At 60.0% G+C, this 21,465-nt stretch overlaps 1 protein-coding gene across 8 annotated transcripts in view; it reads left to right on the top strand.

Moving 5' to 3' along the window:
- LOC119109092 (kazrin) overlaps positions 1 to 21,465 on the top strand; it is a 68,532-nt gene that overhangs the window by 1,461 nt on the left and 45,606 nt on the right. For 7 of the 8 annotated variants that reach the window (XM_037232633.1, XM_037232630.1, XM_037232632.1 and 4 more), the window contains exon 1: positions 12,233 to 13,627. The exons of the other annotated variant lie outside the window; for it this stretch is intronic. In XM_037232633.1, the coding sequence (XP_037088528.1) occupies positions 12,799 to 13,627 (829 nt within the window). In that variant the 5' untranslated portion in view covers positions 12,233 to 12,798. Of the gene's footprint in view, positions 1 to 12,232; positions 13,628 to 21,465 lie in introns of those variants that run through there. 8 annotated transcript variants of the gene reach the window in all.

The following is a 21,465-nucleotide window of genomic DNA, read 5'->3' as shown; positions in this document are numbered from 1 at the left end:
TTGTGCTCACCGGGACGTCGGGGCATCTGAATCCGACGACAGATATTAGCGGCGAGCAGTGTGAGCCTGAGCACATTTGTATTGATTTACTTTTTGATAAACTATTCACACCGGCACCTGCAGCGGCATCACGCAGTTGGGCAGGAACAGTTCACCCGTTGGCAGTTCAGGGGGCGCGTAAGGCATGACATGTTAAAGACCAGTATTGGCCTGCTGCGTAGCGCAAGGTGCCCGATGTTTACAAACATGCCAGTCTTAATATGCTCCGCGTGGAAATAAGCCTGACATACAGACGCCCTCGTCACCACCCACTTGCTACTTGCCGCCGGCCTGCAGCCGCGGTGCGGACGGGTGGCTGGTGACGGCGCTCGAGCGCGGCCCGGCCTGTTCCGGCCGCAATGTCGCCGTTATCCTGCCGACATGGACGGATTCGGCGCGGTATGTGACGACCGCCGGGACGGCTCTTACATAACTGGAGCGGGAGCATAACTGGTGACGCCGAGGCCGCCCGAGCCGGGTCTGCCATGGCGCCGGGGCCGCCCGAGCCGGCTCTGCACGGCGCCGGAGCCGCCCGAGCCGAGTCTGCCATGGCGCCGGAGCCGCCCGAGCCGGGTCTGCCACGGCGCCGGAGCCGCCCGAGCCGGGTCTGCCACGGCGCCGGAGCCGCCCGAGCCGGGTCTGCCATGGCGCCGGAGCCGCCCGAGCCGGCTCTGCACGGCGCTGGAGCCGCCCGAGCCGGGTCTGCCACGGCGCCGGAGCCGCCCGAGCCGGGTCTGCCACGGCGCCGGAGCCGCCCGAGCCGGGTCTGCCATGGCGCCGGGGCAAACGCCGTGGCCCGAGTGCGGCAGAAGCAGCTTTCGGCCATCGAGCAGCCGGACTATGTCATAGACCATGGCTGGCTGGGGGAGCGGTGGCGGTGAGTGGCATACTGCCTCAGCATGGCATGATGGCTCCTGTGATGCACTACCAGACCGTCACGCCATAGAAACATGTCAATAGAGCGACATGGCTAGAAGGACTTGCCCAGACTGACTGCTATCCTGTCCAGTTGCAGCCGTGTGCAGGTGTTGCTCCACCGGCCGCCCGGCATCCCACGTAGGCCAGTGCGGGTGCCGCAAGCGCTGTTGTCCGTCTCGTTTTGGCTTCGTCCTGATCCGGTTAGCGACCCTGCTGGGGCAACGTCAGCAGATGACGCCTTTTTCCGCCGCTTGCTGAGTCGGCGCAGAGGCCAGAGCAGTTTCCCAGAGCCTGTCTTTTAGCATGTACAGCTTGTGGGCATAACGCTGGCGGACGTGTTGACTAGCGCGCACCCATGGCAGCAGCGCCAGCCAGCTGTCTGTGGTATGTCGAACACGCGTCCGCCGATCATTGCACGGGGTCGGCTCGCGGGGAGCCGCACCGCCTCACCCATCCGGGACGGCACGCCGCGACGCTGGCGCCATCTTCCCCTGTTTTTTAGCTGGATGACGGACGGACCGGTGTCCAGCGCTAGCGCGACCGCATGGTAACCGCAGCGCGGTCCGTCGGTCCGGCCGCGGCGCCGGATACAGCCGGCCAGGCCCAGTTAGCGCTGCTCCCCAGCCGGCGGTCGCAGGCCGGCCCGTGCTCTGGCTTCCGTCGTCGGCCCCAGCTGCCATTATTATTCCGAACACCGCACAATGGCGCGAGGGATCGCGACACGCGTCGCCAGAATGTCTGCGGGGCTCGCGCGCAGCGCCACCGGAATGCCACCAGAGGCCGCCGATAAATAATTAGAACGGCATGTCTGGCGATGCAGAGCGCGCGCGCGCTATACGCGCTGCAAGCTGTTCCGGTCCGCCATATGGCGGATTTTACGAGTCTGGTATAGCGACGGTGCATGGCCCCTGCGATGCTTTGTTCAAATGAGGTTTTGGTGCAGGCACCGTTGATATCGATGCTATGTTAACCCCGAGATAACCACTCGCTCTTGCAACAGCCACGGACAGCGGGAGCAGGGGGGGGGGGGGCGGGGGGGGGGGGGGCAGGGCGGCATAGGGGACGGCTGCCTCCAGATCTAGGGAAGTTTAACATCAACCCTGTGGCAGTTTCTGGGAAGTAACGCGAAAAATTGCGCTTGCCTTTCTTCCAGGAATATTTGTTATGTATTTTGAGGCGACACAGTCTCATCCCATTAACTTTATATTTGTAACATGATTATTTCGTCCATGCATGGAACGAATGGTCTCATAAATACTAAAATTACTCTTGAAACTTTAGCCATTGTTAGGAAGTGTCGCATCCGAGTGTCGCATCCCCTCCCCCAGCCCCAACCCGCCTGGACGAACTGCCGCTACCGCCCCAAGCTGGACGAGAACATGAGAAGCCAAGCTGAGGGACAGGGGTAGCTAGGTCGAAAGAGGCACGGCCTATTTATCAACACGATTTGCGGAAAGAGCTTGTCAAACTGCACGGCAGGGGCAGTGATCACCGCTTCCATCGCTTTGTGTGGTCTGTTTCACGTAAAGCGTGTATCCCCGCTTTCGAAGTCAGCCGGGGCTCGAGACATTCCATGTCATGTATCCACCTCTGCGTCGATGCGCGGCCGCGGACGAGCCATGCCTGTGACCTTGCCTGACCTCGCGGGTGGCTCGGTACCGGTCGTGAGAGTCCGTCAGCCGCAGAGGAGCCACGCCCTCCCACGAGCTGGGTCAACAGCGGCCGCCGACGCCGCCAGCCATGTCCCGGACGACGCCCTCCCAGCCCTCTGTCTCTACCCTCCCCCCTTCCGTCGGCCGCCCCGGCTCAGGCGGTGCCATCAGCGCTTTACGGCATATTGAATCTCGGCCATGTGGCCGTGTCGTAAAGGGTCATGGCGGTGCCGAGGGCCGCGGGCGACGAGGCTACGTCGCGCTATCGGTCGGCGTCGCCGGCTGGGGACGCCAGCTGGGGACACCGCTGGGGACGCCGGCTGGGGACACCGCTGGGGCCGCCGGCTGGGGACACCGCTGGGGCCGCCGGCTGGGGACACCGCGGCGACGACCGGCTGCTAAAAGTGGCCCGGGTTAGGTGCATACATACATGCATGACATCAGGATGGCCGCCTTTGCTCTCTGATTTGACCTGACCTGACGTGACCTGTCCTGATATGGCTACTAGCGACCTGACTGCTAGCTAAGTTTTGGGACCCGTGTGTGGAGCTCACCAAGCTCCAGATCCACCTGTCCCCGTGTCTGTGCCCGGTTTCATCCGCGGCCTAACCCATAGGCCCGCGTTTATGTGTGGCATGAAACTACGCGATGTAACTGTTCATTCTGTGTTGGACCAATAAATATCCGCACTGGGCCAGTGTGCTTTGAAGCAGGGCGCACATAGGATTTGCGACAGGGGCCCAATTTCTTTTTTTTTTGGGGGGGGGGGCTATTTCCAGCATCATTCATCGTATCTAGGGTGCTGCGGTCTGATTACACACAGCACAAACACTACTAGGTACGGATGCGGTACCTAACGCGCCAATGGGCTCGCACTTCTGGAATGGCTCCGAAAAAATATGTCTCAGCTGCGTACCATACATGTATGCTCGGTTTTTCACTGACATTGTTACTAAATTCCTGTTGCTGGTTGTGACACGCCACTGCCCACGGCAGTTAATAAAGATGTAAGCCAGAAATAATTGTTCTGATCACCAGATCGTGGAATCGGGTTCCATTAGCGTCGTGATAAAAATCTGCGCTCGATTCTGGCAGCGGGACGGGGTTAAAATTTCTCCCCCCCCCCTCCGCTTCTCCCTCTGCGTGGCTGCGCCCTTGGTCTAGAGCGACGGCGGTTTTGACAAGCGCCTTGTCGGCCTTTAATCAGACGATTGAAAGCGATAATGCTTCAGGTGAAGCTGGCGGGGGCTTTCGTCATTCGAGACCAGAAACTCTCTTTAAAAAATCCCCTGGAGTGGAGAAACTCATCCGAGAATAGGTGACCAGAGCCAAAACAGGCATATCCTGTCCCAGACGCTGATGATCGTTGATAGATCCAGCCTTCAGAACCAATCAGCGCGCGGCTCCAGTTTCGCCGAGCGATCGCAGCGCCATCTTGCCGGGCCGTGGCCAAACAGACAGCTTGCCGCCGCTGCCGCTCGCGGGCTCCGGACGGCGCGTGGCCACTGACCGATCGGGGAATGCGGCTGCAAAGCCAACTCACGGAGCGGAGAGGCGCCCACTGGTCAGGTGGGACATGAACGTCACGGGAAAAGACGTGGAAAGGCGGGACAGAGACTGTGTCAGTGTCAGCATGTTGGAAACAATCCACAAAGTGGCTATTACGATCCCAGGTCATGGGTACGTTTCAAATTACATACTAAAAGGTGCAGCATAGAATGCACATACTAAAATTACGCAATAAAATGTTACGAGCACTGGTCGCAAACATCCCTATGCATGCACTGTGGGCCTGATCAGATCAGTGGTCAGTGGTCAAAATTAATTCACGTATGGAGGTCTTAAAAGCACTCAGTGTTGTGACATCACAGGTGTACGATGACAGGCGGTTCTAGGCAGCTGTGGTCCGATGCAAAAGCGTCCTCTGTATGACGGTTAATCGGTGTCTGCGCTGGTGCGGACTACCTGTCTGTCCGAGGTGCGCGTTTCGCAGCCGGTACAGCCGGCACGCCTTGGCGCTCCATAGATTACAGCCGCTTCGAACATCGCAAACCACCATCGCTCAGGCCGGACAATCTCTGGAAGCCCTGCAAACGCCTCCGAGAGCAGAGCCAGACGGCCACCGCCCATCCCAGAACCGGCCGGCCCATCGACCCGCCGAGGGGCGGGGAGCCTGGGCCACGAGCGACGGAAGGCCACCGCCGAGGGGCGGGGAGCCTGGGTCACGAGCGACGGAAGGCCACCGCCGGGGGGCGGGGAGACCGGGCCACGAGCGGCGGAAGGCCTCCGCCGGGGGGCGGGGAGACCGGGCCACGAGCGGCGGAAGGCCTCCGCCGAGGGGCGGGGAGCCTGGGCCACGAGCGACGGAAGGCCACCGCCGAGGGGCGGGGAGACTAGGCCACGAGCGGCGGGAGGCCACCGCCGAGGGGCGGGGAGCCCGGGCCAGGAGCGGTGGGAGGCCACCGCCAAGGGGCGGGGAGACCGGGCCACGAGCGGCGGTAGGCCACCGCCGAGGGGCGGGGAGCCCGGGCCACGAGCGGTGGGAGGTCACCGCCGAGGGGCGGGGAGACTAGGCCACGAGCGGTGGGAGGCCACCGCCGAGGGGCGGGGAGCCCGGGCCAGGAGCGGCGGGAGGCCACCGCCGAGGGGCGGGGAGCCCGGGCCAGGAGCGGTAGGAGGCCACCGCCGAGGGGCGGGGAGCCCGGGCCACGAGCGGCGGGAGGCTACCGCCGGGGGGCGGGGAACCCGGGCTACGGGCGGCGGGGGGCTACCGCCGAGGGGCGGGGAGCCCGGGCCACGAGCGGTGAGAAGCCACCGCCGAGGGGCGGGGAGCCCGGGCCACGAGCGGTGAGAGGCCACCGCCGAGGGGCAGGGAGCCCGGGCCACGAGCGGCGGGAGGCTACCGCCGAGAGGCGGGGAGCCCGGGCCAGGAGCGGTGGGAGGCCACCGCCGAGGGGCGGGGAACCCGGGCCACGGGTGGCGGGAGGCTACCCAGTGACCGACGGAGTGCCTCAGCCGACGAGCTGCCGGCTGCACGGGAGCAGAACGAGCCCCCGAAGGGGGCTGTCGGCCGACTGGCGACGTCACAGGCGCGGGAGGTATCGATGGGCTCGGTGCAGCGGCGGCGGCGGCGACGGCGCCTGCGGATGGCGCTGGTGCGGGCGGCGGTCTGCGGTCCGCGCGCACGCACGCCGTCATGTTGGGATCAGTAACGGAAGTGTGGTTTGATGACGAACTACATGGAGCGCGTTTCCGGTGAAGGACACCAGCAAAGACGTTTCCTTGTCGTTTTTGTTACCTTCTTAGGAGGCTCCGATGACTGTTACGTCCGGTGATCTTCATCACAGAATCGAGGTTATCGCTGCCACTAGTTGTGAGTGTGCCCGCTCTGCTCAAAACTATGCAATCACAGCGCCAGCACCACCGTCCTGACCGCCGGCGCGCACAATACGTCCATCCTTAGTGTCTCGCTCTTTTTTCAATTAAAGAAACACATTGTTTGTTTTTTGTCGATATTGCGCACAGCCACATCACAAGCCCAATCAGATTTGGGTTGCATTGTTGCAGCCAGCCCTTCGTGCACATTCCTGGATGGCCCGCCCTGCCGGACGGCTGGCGCTGTTTCGGGTCCGCACACGAGCATCCTTCCAGCCTGCCCACTGGCGTCACAGCCCGCCGTCCCCCTGTCTTTTCGGGGCGGTGAGCGGTCACGCCTAGTGGCCACCCTCCCTCACCTTTTGTGCGGCGAGCGCCGCTCGGCCGCCCGCCGCACACACCATCCGACACTTCCTTCGGCGGTGGCGCAAGACGACCATCGTCGCAGAACAAGTTGCGCGGCACAGCATACCACGCGCCGCAGTCGCAGTCGCCATGGCAACGTGCCACGGCGGCCACCTGCCGGCCAGGTCGCGGAGTCCGGCGGAGCGACGCGGAATATAGCTGGCGATCGGCGCCGCGCCGCAGACGGGCGGTGAGCGCCCCGGTGTGCGGTGTGAGTGTTGGCGCGCGTGCCCTGGCGTAGTGTGCGGTGTGAGCGTTGAGGGCGCGCGCCCCGGCGGAGCGTGCGATGTGAGCGTCTGCGCGCGCGCCCTGGCGGAACCTGCGATGTGAGCATCGGGCGCGCGTACTCGTCCCTTGCGGTGACCGTCGTAAAACGGCATTCTTCCCGACGGGCGTTATTTGCGTCCCACGGGGTAGCCCCGGAGTGTTCCCGGCGGTCGGTGTGGAGCCGGATTGTGCTGCATTCGAGGAGTCGGCTGGAGGTCGCCGACGGCGGTAGGCCCCCGGGCGCCTGGAGTCGCGGTCGCCGGCGGCGCCCGTCGCGCGCCGCGGGCGACGTTGATGGAGCGACAAGGTCGCGAGCCACCCGCATATTCTCGCCGAGGTGGCGGTGGTAACCCGCAGACTCTCGCCGAGGTGGCGGTGGTAACCCGCAGACTCTCGCCGAGGTGACGGTGGTAACCCGCAGACTCTCGCCGAGGTGACGGTGGTAACCCGCAGACTCTCGCCGAGGTGACGGTGGTAACCCGCAGACTCTCGCCGAGGTGGCGGTGGTAACCCGCAGACTCCCGCCGAGGTGACGGTGGTAACCCGCCGCGCGTCCTTGCGCTGGCTGTAGCTCAGTAATCTCTCCGAGGTTACGTCATTCGTAATGCGGATTTTGAGACGTAACGTCACGAACTAATCGGTAATCACTGACATTATTTGCATGCAAGCGTTCAGATCGGAATGCCCCAAAACACATTGGAGCGGCTGCAGAGCACATCGGAGCGGCCCCATAATGCATCGGAGCGGCCCCATAATGTATCGGAGCGGCGCTCTAACGCATCGGAGCGACCCATAACACGTCGAAGCGGCCTAATGGCGCATCTGAACGGCCCCACAACGCATCGGAGCGGCCCAATAACGCAAAGAAGTGGCCCCATAACGCATGGGAACAGCCCTATAACATATCGGAGCGGCCCCATAACGCATAGGAGCGGCCCGTTAACGTATCGGAGCGAGCGCCATAATAATATCCGGCACCTAATGCCATTAGGCATCCTTGCCTTACTTAATAGTAAGACGGATGCGATCCGCGTAGATGCTCCGCGGATCAGGGCAATAACCTGACAACTAAGAATATCTAGAGACGAGGCTTGGCGACAACGCATGGAAGTCACCGTCATGCGGGGAACCATTCGTCACGAGTTCAATAATGCCCCCGTTGCACACGTTCTCCATGACAGGTCGTTAAGCCTGCCCGGGGTATACGTTACCGCCAGACTTTGGGCCCTAAGACAAACGAGTGGGCACGGTCCATTTTCCTCCTGAAACGGACCCTTCATCTGCCGCCGCCCCGTTCACTTATTTGAATGCGTCAGCTCGCTTCGTTCGCTTTCGAGGACGCGGACAGTGCCAAACGAATGCCTCAAAGATTCCCGTAATGGCTCAGAGCTGGCGACCGCAGCGAATCAGTGTGCGAGTCGGGGAATTTGTTTCGAAGTGGTGGTCGGCCTTGGCAGACCAGTAAAGGGGCAGCAATGAGCCACGCGCGCTTTCCACGACAGCACCTGAGCAGGCACAGCAGCTGTGCTGGGTCGATAATACCCCGGGCAGGCGTCCAATCAGCTGATCTGATCCGCGAATGTACTCTTCTATGCTGTATGCTTCGGAGCCAGCGGCGGCTGCATCTCGGCTAAGAGCTGTTTTGGGAAATGCAAAATCGCGTGCGAACCGTCAAGGCATAGCAGCAAGTATCTGCGTCAAAGCTCAGTCGTCCCTAATTGTCCCGTCATCAGCTGAAGTTGTCGCATTGTTTTCATGGCATATAAAACGGCGCGCAATTTGCAGACAAATGTCAGAACAAGTCATGGGAACTTTGGCCGGTGCAGCGACAGTTTCGAGTTATGCAGGCTCTCGGTGTCATGTCACCAGGAGAGCCAAAGTCGTCATGTCAAGCTTGTTGAGGCAGTTTAAGGGCGTGCAGCCGACCGTGTGACAGTGGACAAGCGCACAAGACAGCCATGGAGCTGGAGGCACACACGTGTCCAGATCAGCGTCCGGCAGACCCACCCGTGCACCAGATACCGCCAGACGTATCTAGTAAACAGTCTGTGGGCGGGGGATTTGCTGGTGCACCGCCCTGACTCCCATCCAGTCGCTGTCAGATTTGCCAACTCTGCCCTCGCCTTTGTGGTCGTTCCTGGACGGATTTACTATCCGCGAATGCAGGTCTGGTTGTGGTTTCGAGTTAATACCCGATGGTTGGTCAAATCGAGCTCTGCGAGGAGGGCGATCAGTTTCATAAGCAAGCTGCGATAGCTTACGACGATAGTGAGGGACGTGCCTTGGTATTGATAGATGCGATGCTCTGTTTCACGAATGCCCATCAGACGTTTCATAGCGTGTGGCTTCTTTACGCGTTAGAGGAAAAGATGCAAATTGCTGTTGCGGGTCTAATCTCCTAACTCATAGGTCATATATGTAAGTGACAGCTTACTGTTTCGAAACACATTACTGGTGACTCCCGTACACACGTATGGTGGTAGTGGCACACGCACAGACCCCCATTTAAATAGGGGTTAGGTGACTGGGGCGCCTGCTGTCCCTTTTGAGTTGATAGTGCACTTAACTCTGGTTCGGTTAAGTTTCGGTTGCATGCCATGCTGGTGGTAGGGGGGGGGGGGGGGATTGTGCTACTCCTCATGAAATTTAGCTCCTCGTGAAGGCAATCTTCCAGGTGTCCCTAAACGCGTGCGCCGCGTGTCTCCGCCCCGCCTGGCGGCTGGTATGCCGCTGAGCCTGCGGGGACCACCTGGCCGACTCAGCCCGACAGGATCCTGTTCTCGTTCGATCCGTATTCAGCGCACGCGTCGCGCGCTCCTCCGACCGTCGCCAGCCGGTCAGACTGGGGCTCCGACTGCCGTCTCACCTCGACCAGACTGGGGCCCGACTGTCGTCTGGCCTCGGCCAAACTGAGGCCCGACTGCCGTCTCACCTCGGCCAGACTCAGGCCCGACTGCCGTCTCACCTCGGCCAGACTCAGGCCTCGCCTGCCGCCTCGCCTCGGCCAGACTCAGGCCCCGCCTGCCGCCTCGCCTTGGCCAGACTCAGGCCCCGACTGCCGTCTTGCTTCGGCCAGACTCAGGCCCGGACTGCCGCCTCGACTCACCCGGGACTATGGCGTCACTAGCTTGCAGACTGGGCTTGGCTGTAGCGGTGCGGGTATTTGGCTCAAGTTTTGTAAATCAGCTCAGGGGCTGAGTGATCGCTGTGTAATCAAACTTTTCCCTCCAAAACCGACCTCATCCACCCACCCAGCCGCCCCCCCCCCCCCCCCAAGTCAGAGGGCACTTCCAAATTGATCCGCTGCATGTTCAAAGTTAAGGGAGTGGACATACACTTAGAGCTCTGAGCAGCAAATCAGTTCGCCGCCCCCCCCCCCCCCCTCCCTTCCCACTCATGCACAGTCGAGGGAGCGTCCATTCCTGGCTATGTGACCTGGGCCTTAGCGGACAGCGCCCGTCGCCCCCAAGCTAGACCATTGTCGGGTATGTCGTTAGCTGGAACAGCGGCCAAATGGAACGTGCCCATTCACAAGCACCCTGTGAGGCGTCTCGGGCACCCCTGGTGGTCCTCAGACGTGCCTCGGTGATTTAGGCGGCTTAGGAGTGCATGGGTCAATACGGTCTATTTACATAATATACACCACGCCGCCGCCAGAACGTTTCACGACTGTGATCACTTCCCACGGACGGCTAAATCCATCCCTGGCTAGGCCGCGAGGGGAACAGCTCATCCGTGGCAGGGCCGAGAGGAGGACAGCTCATGCCGTAGTGGGCCGCGAGGAGGACAGCTCATGCCGGACTGGATCACGAGGGACAGCTCATGCCTGAATGAGCCGCAAGGGGGCAGCTCATGCCTGACTGGCTCGCGAGGGGACAGCTCATGCCCGACTGGGTCGCGAGGGGACAGCTCATGCCCGACTGAGCCGCGAGGGGACAGCTCATGCATGACTGTGTCGCGGGGGGACAGTTCATGCCTGACTAGGGTCGCGAGGGGACAGTTCATGCCCGACTGGGTCGCGAGGGGACAGCTCATGCCCGACTGAGCCGCGAGGGGGCAGCTCATGCCTGACTGGGTCGCGAGGGGACAACTCATGCCCGACTGGGCCGCGAGGGACGGCTCTTGTCCCGATTGGGTGCACGAGCTCCAATAGCCCGATCTCGGCGCGAAACAGTCGCCCCACAAGAGATCACCGGAGATCACCAGGAATTGTGAGCGCCCTAGGACGTCCATGTGGCGGTAGGTGTGCGCTGGCTCTGGCCGCTCAGTATCAGATTGTGCGCAGGCTTTGCTCACGCCAGCGTTCAGATAAATGTAGATAGACGTGCATTTAGCAGCCCTGACAATTCTCGAGCTTCCCGTTAATGAGCATTCAAAAACCACAGAAGACAAAAAAGATGATGATGGTTAGCTAGTCATCCTAATAATCATCACATGTTTGCACGTCAGGAATTCCAGACCACGCCGCCAAATTCATGACAACAGTAGGTGAACGCGAGCTACAGCGCTAACGCTGACGGGCTGCAGGCGAGGCGGTGGGCCCTGCTATCGTGTCTGTCGACTGGTTAGACTTACAATGAAGCTGAAGGCCTACACTTTGCTAGTGCTAGCCAGTGCCAGGGATGGTCAGCCAGACAGCGGGCGCTTCCGCCACCATCATGGCTCCTCTTTCTTGCATCATGTGTTGGTGGGACATATCTGACATCCCCATCACCGATCACCGTGTGACGTGTGCGTGGTATAGCGCGGGCACCGCTCGCCCCGCCCGTGTTGTCACCACCATCGCCAGCGCGCCTGCGTGCCGGCACCATGTGCCTGCCGCCCGACACGTCTACATAGACCATGTGTGCACCAGGCCGGCTGGTGTGCACCAGACGTACGCTGGCAGCGTCCGGGCGCCCTCGCTCTAACTATGGGAGGAGGAGGCGACCAGAGGACAGGAAACCTGCGGCACAGGAAGGGGACATCCCCGGGCTGTCCGATAGACGTTTGCGTCTTTGAGTAGAGCTTGCAATCGCTGGATGTAGTGTGTATTTATATCGGTCATGAGCGGCGCGAGTTTTGACAAGCATGCTAGATAGCTGCAACGACAACAGAGTCGCAGCTGTAGCATGGGATGTACGATCCGTTCTTTATGGGTACATCGCGCTATCTATGAACCATGGCGACTTCTGTGCTTCTTTAAAGCATGGGGCCCCATGCATTTTGCAAAGGATTGTCATGTAACATAAACATTGTTTTGACACCGAAACACCGTTGGCATTCGCTACGCTTGGATCGCCCAGCCATTGAGTGCATGGTTCTCCTGACATCATCGCTGAACATTTGGTCAAGCGGGTATTGCCGCCGCTCCTGTAACAATGCATCTGATCATGACCTGAAACGGCAAATACTTAGGCCGCGTCGTGCGGTATCATTCGCGTATGAAGTAAAACTGTCGCACATTTCATATGGAGATCACTTCTTGTAAAGAAACCGATTTGAAGGCCCAGCAGGAAAAGCTCGTCAGTAATTTCCCCCGGCCCGCGCAGATTTAATAACATGGCCCTATTCGTTCCATGTGAGATGCCATTCTTCGTGGCCGAGTGAACCCGTGTGCAAATTAATCTGGACGAGAGTGTAATGGAGCGTTGCCGGATCACTCAGCATCCGCTGACCCGCATCGGACATGGGCAGCATCCCCGGAGCCTTGTACATTATCTCCCTGCACCATCAAGTGCCCCAGTCCTCCAGCACTGCATGCGATACTTTTGCTTTGTCTAAAGCACCGTTTGCTCCGCTCACCTGCGAGAGGTTCTTGAACTTGAGAAAGGACTCCTCTGAATGCAGCACAATCGTCATTGTTGGAACCCCTGCAGGAGCACCGCCTCCACCACCGCGCTATCCCGCGGAACGCTGACTGAAACCAGCCTGAGGAAGACCTGTCGTGGGCAAGTGGTCACCAAGCAGACCTCGTGCGGTCGTGATACAGTGTCAGGACACCGAAGACTAACTAGCTAGGGCTTGGAAACGCCTGATTCCATCAGCTGACGACGCGCGTGATACCGCTACCATTCACGTCGGCACGGCCGGCCAGCCGACGTGCGCTGCCCGTGGCCGGGTGGGGACGAAGCGGCGCGGGACGCCGTCGCCGCCGCCAGCTATGGAGACGTCCGCCGGTCTCCGTGCCGACGCCTCAGCATCGTGCGTCACCGCTGGAAGCGATGCTGCACTCTGCCTGCGCGTCGGGGGCTGCGCCGCGGTTCCTGATGGTCCTGGGGGTGACGCAGGGCACGTTGATCCGTCGGGAAGTTCCCGGGCTGCGCTTTGCGACGGAGTCGAGAGTCTTGCCACGCTCGCCGACGGCAGAAGCCAAGCCAAGCTCTCCGCTGCTGATAACGGCGGGAGCCACGCCAAGCTCTCCGGTGCCGACGGCCGCACGGAGGCCTGCGCACGTGTTGGGAGTGGCGCTGATGTCCCTTTGTGTGCTGGGAGTAGTGCTGTTGCCTCGACAAGTGCTGTGAGTAGTGCTGATGCCTTGACGGCAAGTGCTGGGGCCGGTGCTGATGCCTCCACCTCCAACGCTGGGGGTGGTGCTGATGCCTCCCCCTCAAACGCTGGGGGTGGTGCTGATGCCTCCATCTCAAGCGCTGGGGACGGTGCTGATGCCTCCACCTCAAACGCTGGGGGCGGTGCTGATGCCTCGACCAGAGCTGGGAGTAGTGCTGATGTCTCGACGAGTGCTGGGGGTGGCGCTGCTCCTTCGAACCTCGCCAGGTCGTGCACCGGACCCTCCGGCGCCGCAGTGCCTGCTGCCAGCGGCGGCGCATCGTCGCCAGCGCGAGCTAGGAGTCGCGCCCGGTACCAAGGCCGGGCCGGCGGCGGCGCCGCGTACCCTGGCCGCACTGCGGTACCGCTGGTGGCTCCGCCACCGGTCGGAGGCGGCGTGTTTTCCCGCGCTTTCGCCAGACACAACAAAGACCTGGCGCACGGTAAGTAACTGGAGGCTGTTTGTGTTGTTTGGGGTCGTTTTCAGTGCAATCATGGTGGACTTGGTGAGAGGATGCTAATAGACAGTTCGGCTTTTTGAGTTGATGGACACAGAGGGCTCAGCTTTGTTAATAGACGCACACGTTAATAGACGCAGACGCTCCTGCACAGACTCTCTTGCGGGAGCTTCCATTTTGCAATTTGCAGTTAGCATCCAGTAAATTGAACGAACCGCAAATCAGGCTTGCATCCGCTAGACGAAACAGTTTTTGCCTCACACGGATACGGATGCATGCATGATGGACGGATGTCTATTATGCTCTAAAACTGTGATAAAAGGACCTGACAAAATTCGCTCTTGAGAAAGACAACATCAATATAAAACGTCATTCCTCGAACACGGAGGGTACGCGGCCCGTACTGCGTCCCAACTGCAGCTCCGGGCCGTTATGTCGCCGGTGCTGCAGAGATGTGCCCCGACAGGCCAGGCTCGCGCCGGCGGTTTGTCCGTATAAGGAGACCACTGCCGCACCCTGCGAATGCAATCAGTCGCTGTGATCGGCTGAGCGGCGCAGAGAGGCTCGGGCTGAGCCGCACCCCTGGCTGGCCGGCGCCACCTGGCGGCCAGCCGTGGATAGGCCAGCCCTCAGCAGCGCCTGCCGTAGTGCGAGTGATTCGGAAATGACGCGTGTGAATGTGTTCACTTCGCCTCTGTTTTGTTTTGACAAGGCAGGGACATGCTCCGGAATGTCTTCCTTGATCGCCAAGAACCTGTCCTTTTTCACAACTTCGGAACCAACAGGCTTTTAACACCCGCGGCACGGTTTGAAGGCTGTGATCCAGAATGCTATGATAGAAGCTATGCGTAGCTTTTACGTACATGTACCAGGTTTCCTACCGTTTCGAAATCTTTTCTTGCACAAGAGACGAGGCTGCTTGGGAAATTCCTACATTTCCTTGCCGGGCAGGTAACTATGTGGCTGTCGTTTGGAAAACGCTCGTTTCGCCCAATCCCGTGAGCATTGTGACCACGTAATTGTGTTCTCATTATTCGACGTGTTTGTGTCACCTGCCATTTGGTGTTGCGCAGAACTGAACCCTACAAAATCGAAACTACAAATCTGTATTCCACCCGACGCATGAATATTGTTACCAGCTTCTGGTTTGCGCCGCAAAGTTCATAAATGCGCCACGTAGTGAAAATTAAATCATGGGTCAGACTGGTTTTGTGAGCCTCGATGCTGTCGAAGATGGGGTCACATTGCTACCTATGGCTGCTAGAAGGTGAGGCACCGCTGCTATCTGAGCACATGCTTGCTTGACGTGAGCCGCAGCCGAGGACGATACTATCTATCCACATATCGCCGATCTGATTTGATCTGATATGTAGACGAAATCTGTCTTCGAATTTCGTCCGGCCAACGGACCGCTGACAGTTTAAATGTGCGCTGACAGCTAGATGAAATGCCCGGCAGGAGCAGCCAAGTGTACGCTCGGGAAGCCTTCCGGACTTCCACCATTGGCAGGGGCCGCCGTCAGTGGCGCCCGCCAGGCTGCAGGACGTTGCGTTGGCCGCCGTCAGCGGCGCCCTCATCGGCTATATTGTGACGTCCGACTGCTTGTGTTTCCAACGGAGCCCGGGCCGTCCAGTGCAGGTGCCACCGGTGGTCTATTGACGGAGCCCAGGCCGGCCAGTGCAGGTGCCACCGGTGGTCTATTGACGGAGTCCCGGCCGGCCAGTGCAGGTGCCACCGGTGGTCTATTGACGGGGCCCGGCCGGCCAGTGCAGGTGCCACCGGTGTTCTATTGACGGAGTCTGAGCCGGCCAGTGCAGGTGCCACCGGTGGTCTATTGACGGAGCCCGGCCGTCCAGTGCAGGTGCCACCGGTGGTCTATTGACGGGGCCCGGGCCGGCCAGTGCAGGTGCCACCGGTGGTCTATTGACGGAGCCCGAGCTGGTCAGCGCAGGTGCCACCGGTGGTCTATTGACGGAGCCCAGCTGGCCAGTGCAGGTGCCACCGTGTTCTATTGACGGAACCCAGGCCGGCCAGTGCAGGTGCCACTGGTGGTCTATTGACGGAGCCCGAGCTGGCCAGCGCAGGTGCCACCGGTGGTCTATTGACGGAGCCCGGGCCGGCCAGTGCAGGTGCCACCGGTGGTCTTTGACGGAGCCCGAGCTGGCCAGCGCAGGTGCCACCGGTGGTCTATTGACGGAGCCCGAGCTGGCCAGTGCAGGTGCCACCGGTGGTCTATTGACGGAGCCCGGGCCGTCCAGTGCAGGTGCCACCGGTGGTCTATTGACGGAGCCCGGGCCGGCCAGTGCAGGTGCCACCGGTGGCCTATTGACGTAGCCCGGGCCGGCTAGTGCAGGTGCCACCGGTGTTCTATTGACGGAGCCGAGCTGGGCCAGTGCAGGTGCCACCGGTGGTCTATTGACGGGGCCCGGGCCGGCCAGTGCAGGTGCCACCGGTGGTCTATTGACGGAGCCCGAGCTGGCCAGTGCAGGTGCCACCGGTGGTCTATTGACGGGGCCCGGGCCGGCCAGTGCAGGTGCCACCGGTGGTCTATTGACGGGGCCCGGGCCGGCCAGTGCAGGTGCCACCGGTGGTCTATTGACGGGGCCCGGGCCGGCCAGTGCAGGTGCCACCGGTGGTCTATTGACGGGGCCCGGGCCGGCCAGTGCAGGCACCACCGGTGGTCTATTGACGTTGGCCGCGCAGAGGACGCGGCCGCCGGCGGAGAGGGCGCGCCGACATCGCTCACAGCGAAACCGGAGCCGGCCAGCGAGCGGCGCGTCCAGACGCGGCGCAAAGCTCGGTCGGCGGCGGCGGGCCGGCTGACTCAGGTGCTGTCAGCAGCGGCCGCGGCCGACCGCGAGTGGGCAACGCTGACATTGTTTGACCATGAGGTCGCAAGCCACCGCGGTAGTGATACATGGTGTTCGGCCAGTGGCGTGACAAGCCACTCATTCTGAACGCCATCCAGGCGCGACGTCCGCATCTGTTTAGAGGCTCGGAGGACGAGCAGTTTCAGCTTCTGCCAGCTTTGATCCTCTTAGGCGGAAGCCTCTCAAGGTGGACGTTTGGCAGGGGTGGTGGTAGTGGGTCTCGACAGCGCCTGTCGTACTGACCTCACTGTACTGCCCTCCCCGAGCGCTAGGTCTTTTCTTCATCCGCACTTTTCGAAGTTGTTGTTTGGGGCCTGAGTCAGCGTGTTCGTGCTCAATATTGCCCGTCAGCTCATGCTTGAGCGTACGAGCCTGGTATAGGCGAACTTTTTCAGTTTCAGTTTTGAACTCTTGAAAAACTGCTGCTCAGCTATTATATCCTTTATTGGAATCAGCAGGCATCCATTTAGTTTGCTGCAAAATGACAATGAAGTCTACTGGTAACACTAGCCTATTTCATGATTATGATTGATCCGCTCCTAGCCGATGAAGTGGACCAATGGAGACAGAACTCGTGCCGTGTGGGCGAGTGACTAATTCACATTATTTTCAGCGATCTAAAAACAAACTCAACTCTTCGAAATATGGGTGCGAACACAACTTGACGGTCTCCTTAAATCCATTCAGCGGACATCGGTCAGGCCGGGGGCTGGCCTGGGGTCGGGCCGGACACCAGCCCTAGCTGACGGTTGGCTGTGATCTGGGCGGGCTGGCCCCGGGTCAGGTCGGGGCTGGCTCGAGGCTCCGACGCCAGCCCCAGCTGACGGTTGACTGTGACTGGAGCGGGCTGGCCCCGGGTCAGGCCGGGGCTGGCTCGAGGCTCCGACGCCAGCCCCAGCTGACGGTTGGCTGTGACTGGAGCGGGCTGGCCCCGGGTCAGGCCGGGGCTGGCTCGAGGCTCCGACGCCAGCCCCAGCTGACGGTTGGCTGTGACCGGAGTGGGCTGGCCCCGGGTCAGGCCGGGGCTGGCTCGAAGCTCCGACGCCAGCCCCAGCTGGCGGTTGGCTGTGTCTGGAGCGAGCTGGCCCCGGGTCAGGCCGGGGCTGGCTCGAGGCTCCGACGCCAGCCCCAGCTGACGGTTGGCTGTGACCGGAGTGGGCTGGCCCCGGGTCAGGCCGGGGCTGGCTCGAGGCTCCGACGCCAGCCCCAGCTGACGGTTGGCTGTGACTGGAGGCGGGCTGGCCCCGGGTCAGGCCGGGGCTGGCTCGAGGCCTCCGACGCCAGCCCCAGCTGGCGGTTGGCTGTGACTGGAGCGGGCTGGCCCCGGGTCAGGTCGGGGCTTGACTCGAGGCTCCGACGCCAGCCCCAGCTGACGGTTGGCTGTGACCGGAGTGGGCTGGCCCCGGGTCAGGCCGGGGCTGGCTCGAGGCTCCGACGCCAGCCCCAGCTAACGGTTGGCTGTGACCGGAGCGAGCTGACCCCGGGTCAGGTCGGGGCTGACTCGAGGCTCCGACGCCAGCCCCAGCTGACGGTTGGCTGTGACTGGAGCGGGCCGGCCGGATGACGCTCCACATTTTGGTCAGCGCGCCACGCAGCCAACGCCACCGCCAGACGCACGGCGCCCGGCCGGTCGGACAGACGACGCGGCGGGCCAGCTTGCCCGGCTTGCTGACCTGGCCGACGGCCGGACGCGAAGAGCTGCCACCGTGGCGTTTCGTGGCCTGGTGGGGGGGGGGGGGGGGCGAGGAACCGTTTGATCTGGGCTCGGCAGCGGCGTAGGAGTTATTAGTGACGGGGAGGGGGGGGGGGGGCAAACACCCGGTTGCAATCACAACGTTGTGTTCTAACAATTCGGTTCAACAAAATAGCTCCCTGATTATATTTTTTCCGGGAGCGTGCAGAAAACTTTAAACTTAGGCAGCGTTATCATCAGAATGAATCCCGATCACATACACGTTGCGAATTGTATGCGCTGCATTCGGTCATAACACTATGGATCCGAACGTTGTCACTGGGTAATGCCATCAGTGACTATGTCCTCAAAACAGAAAGTCGTAGATTTTTGGCGTAAGTTGTGCATGTTTGGAGCATAATCGTAGAGTGCTAAGCTCAAAATTATTCCGAATTGATGCAGGATGAACTTAAAACTCATCAACAAGGAAGTTGCCATAGAAAAAGGTGGCGCGGCTTTCTACGTATTGTACCAGAAACGCATTTTGGAATATTTGGTACTCTTTGGGGCAAAATCTTAGAAAAGGTTGAGTCATTGCAACCATTGGAACCAATCTATGGGCGTAAACGCCAGTTGGTCGGGTGGGGTCCGAATCGCGAGAACTTTTTGGCATATTGAACTAGTTTGGTGTGTTTTGGCCAGCAACATGCTATCAAAACAGAAATACGCAGGTTGTTTAGTGCATTTGCGAGGCTCACATAGATAAGGCAGTAGTAATAGCCTTATTCCTCGGACAAAAAACAGCAGAATGGAGATATAGATGGGGATATATTTTAGCAACATGCCTTCATCGAAGCAATAGCAGAAGTGTCTGGTTTTCTTCTGCTATTGTTTCGATAAAGGCATGTTGCCGAAATATTATCCCATCTATATCTCCATTCTACTGGCTTTTCTCCGAGGAATAAGGCTATTGCTACCGTCGCATCAAAACAGGTGAACCCCAATAGCAGCTAAGGCGTTGCTATATGTATGGAATAGCCTAGTGAATATCAGCGGGCTTCATGTGCTCCTGTGTCTAGAATGCGTAAAGCACAGTGTTACCATCGCCACTGCAAAGATGTCAAGATGCGCGTTGTTATCACGCACACCAGCAAGACGTATTCCGTTCATGTGTGCGGTCAAACGAATCTTGAGGTCTTGCCCGTCTGAGGTTTCCTGAGGTCAAGGTTCGTGCCGGGTGGAACCCCTGCTAAAGATGTGACACATGTACCGAGCTTGACTCGCGTTGAAACGCACCTTACTTACATACAACGCTGCCATGACCCACCGTCTTCCCATACTCATCTGCCTGAGCGCGCCCTTGCGTTGGCCAGTTCCTGGTCGTGTCGTGGGCTGGCCGGTCGCAACGCGCGTCTCCCATTCATCTTGCTTGCGTCGGAAGGCGGCAGATGTAGGCTCTGCTTCAGTAGTCGGCCTTCTTCGGCGGACCGCTGCTGATCCAGGCTAGAGATGCGACTTTTCAACCCGACAACCCGCCACATCTGACCTGCAAAATCCCTTCGGCTTTTGAACGGGTTATTAGCTAGACCTGGTGGGCTTCCGCGAGTCAAAAATTGCAGCATGGAAAACAATAGTTTTGTTTGTTAGTTGATTTACTATATAATAATAAGAGTGTGCTTCCAGACACAATACAATAACGAAAAATCATATTGTGATTTTCATAGCAAGAGCCCAAGTGACAGAAAGCCCATGGCAGACTAGCAATCAAGGCTGCATAAATTGGCAATTTTAAGCGATCAGCTGGCCGAAAATCCCGATAATACCAATTGTTTGATACACAAGTCATGCCTTTTCATGATTACCTATAAGTAAGGAAATGAACGAGCAGCTGTGTGCCTTTCTTTGTAGTAGCCTCGCTGACTTGTCCACACAGCCTGTAGTTTGCTTAGTGGCTTCAGCTTACGGTATTTGCCAAAAAAGAAAAATGTTTCCTTAACTAAATCGGTGCAAAACTAGCTCATTTTAAATACATCTGGTATTCACTTAAAAGAGAGGGAGAGCGCGGGGAGAACAGCATGCATGCAATTGTTCGTTATCTGGCTAGAAAATACAGGAGAGCATGGTCATCAAGACCTGCCATTTCAGACCACAATATATTGCATATAAGTGGAAAGGTTTTCACAAAAGGGAGCGGAATTGGGCCACCAGATTGAATCAGCATGATGGTATGCACTGCGTAGCCAGTTACTCGTGTATCACGTGCGCAACAGTTGTCGAAATCGAAACGGTGGTAGCGTAGAGTTTGACTATTTACGCCTAAAGAAGATGCAAGTTACGGCCACGATGAAAAGTGTTCTTACGTGTGATAAGTTAGTGCGTAGTAAGTGACGGCACCGGGTCGGCCCGAGAGTGGCCAGCGAGCCCGGTCGGCCCGAGAGTGGCCAGCGAGCCCGGTCGGCTCGAGAGTGGCCAGCGAGCCCGGTCGGCTCGAGAGTGGCCAGCGAGCCCGGTCGGCCGGGAAGTGGCCAGCGAGCCCGGTCGGCTCGAGAGTGGCCAGCGAGCCCGGTCGGCCCGAGAGTGGCCAGCGAGGCCCGGTCGGCTCGAGAGTGGCCAGCGAGCCCGGTCGGCTCGAGAGTGGCCACCGAGCCCGGTCGGCTCGAGAGTGGGCCAGCGCACCTGGTCGGCCCGAGAGTGGCCAGCGAGCCCGGTTGGCTCGAGAGCGGCCAGCGCACCCGGTCGGCTCGAGAGTGGCCAGCGAGCCTGGCCGGCTCAAGAGTGGCCAGCAAGCCCGGTCGGCTCGAGAGTGGCCAGCGAGCCTGGTCGGCTCGAGAGTGGCCAGCGAGCGTGGTCGGCTCGGGAATGGCCAGCGAACCTGGTCGGCTCGAGAGTGGCCAGCGAGCCTGGCCGGCTCAAGAGTGGCCAGCGAGCCCGGTCGGCTCGAGAGTGGCCAGCGAGCCTGGCCGGCTCAAGAGTGGCCAGCAAGCCCGGTCGGCTCGAGAGTGGCCAGCAAGCCCGGTCGGCTCGAGAGTGGCCAGCGAGCTGGCAGAACGGCGGGATAACTTCATATTTTCATAAAACGGACTAGCTACAGCGTTCTTGTCCCAGCACGTAACTTGCGTACAGCTAGTGCTTATGCTGCGCTGATGATGGTGTGGGTACCACTAGCCGTGTTTAGAAATGCTCCCGTTAGATTTCAGACTTTGCTTCTGGAGAAACGATCGCGGATCTCACGAGTGATGGTGTTGAACCGTAGATGACTGCGAATCTGCCATTGAGATGGT

Source organism: Pollicipes pollicipes, unplaced genomic scaffold (assembly GCF_011947565.3).
Source record: "Pollicipes pollicipes isolate AB1234 unplaced genomic scaffold, Ppol_2.1 Scaffold_7231;HRSCAF=8579_pilon_pilon_pilon, whole genome shotgun sequence".
NCBI lineage: Eukaryota > Metazoa > Arthropoda > Thecostraca > Pollicipedomorpha > Pollicipedidae > Pollicipes > Pollicipes pollicipes.
The sequence above is the reverse complement of the archived record's forward strand: the minus strand, read 5'-3'. Positions and strand labels throughout refer to the sequence as shown.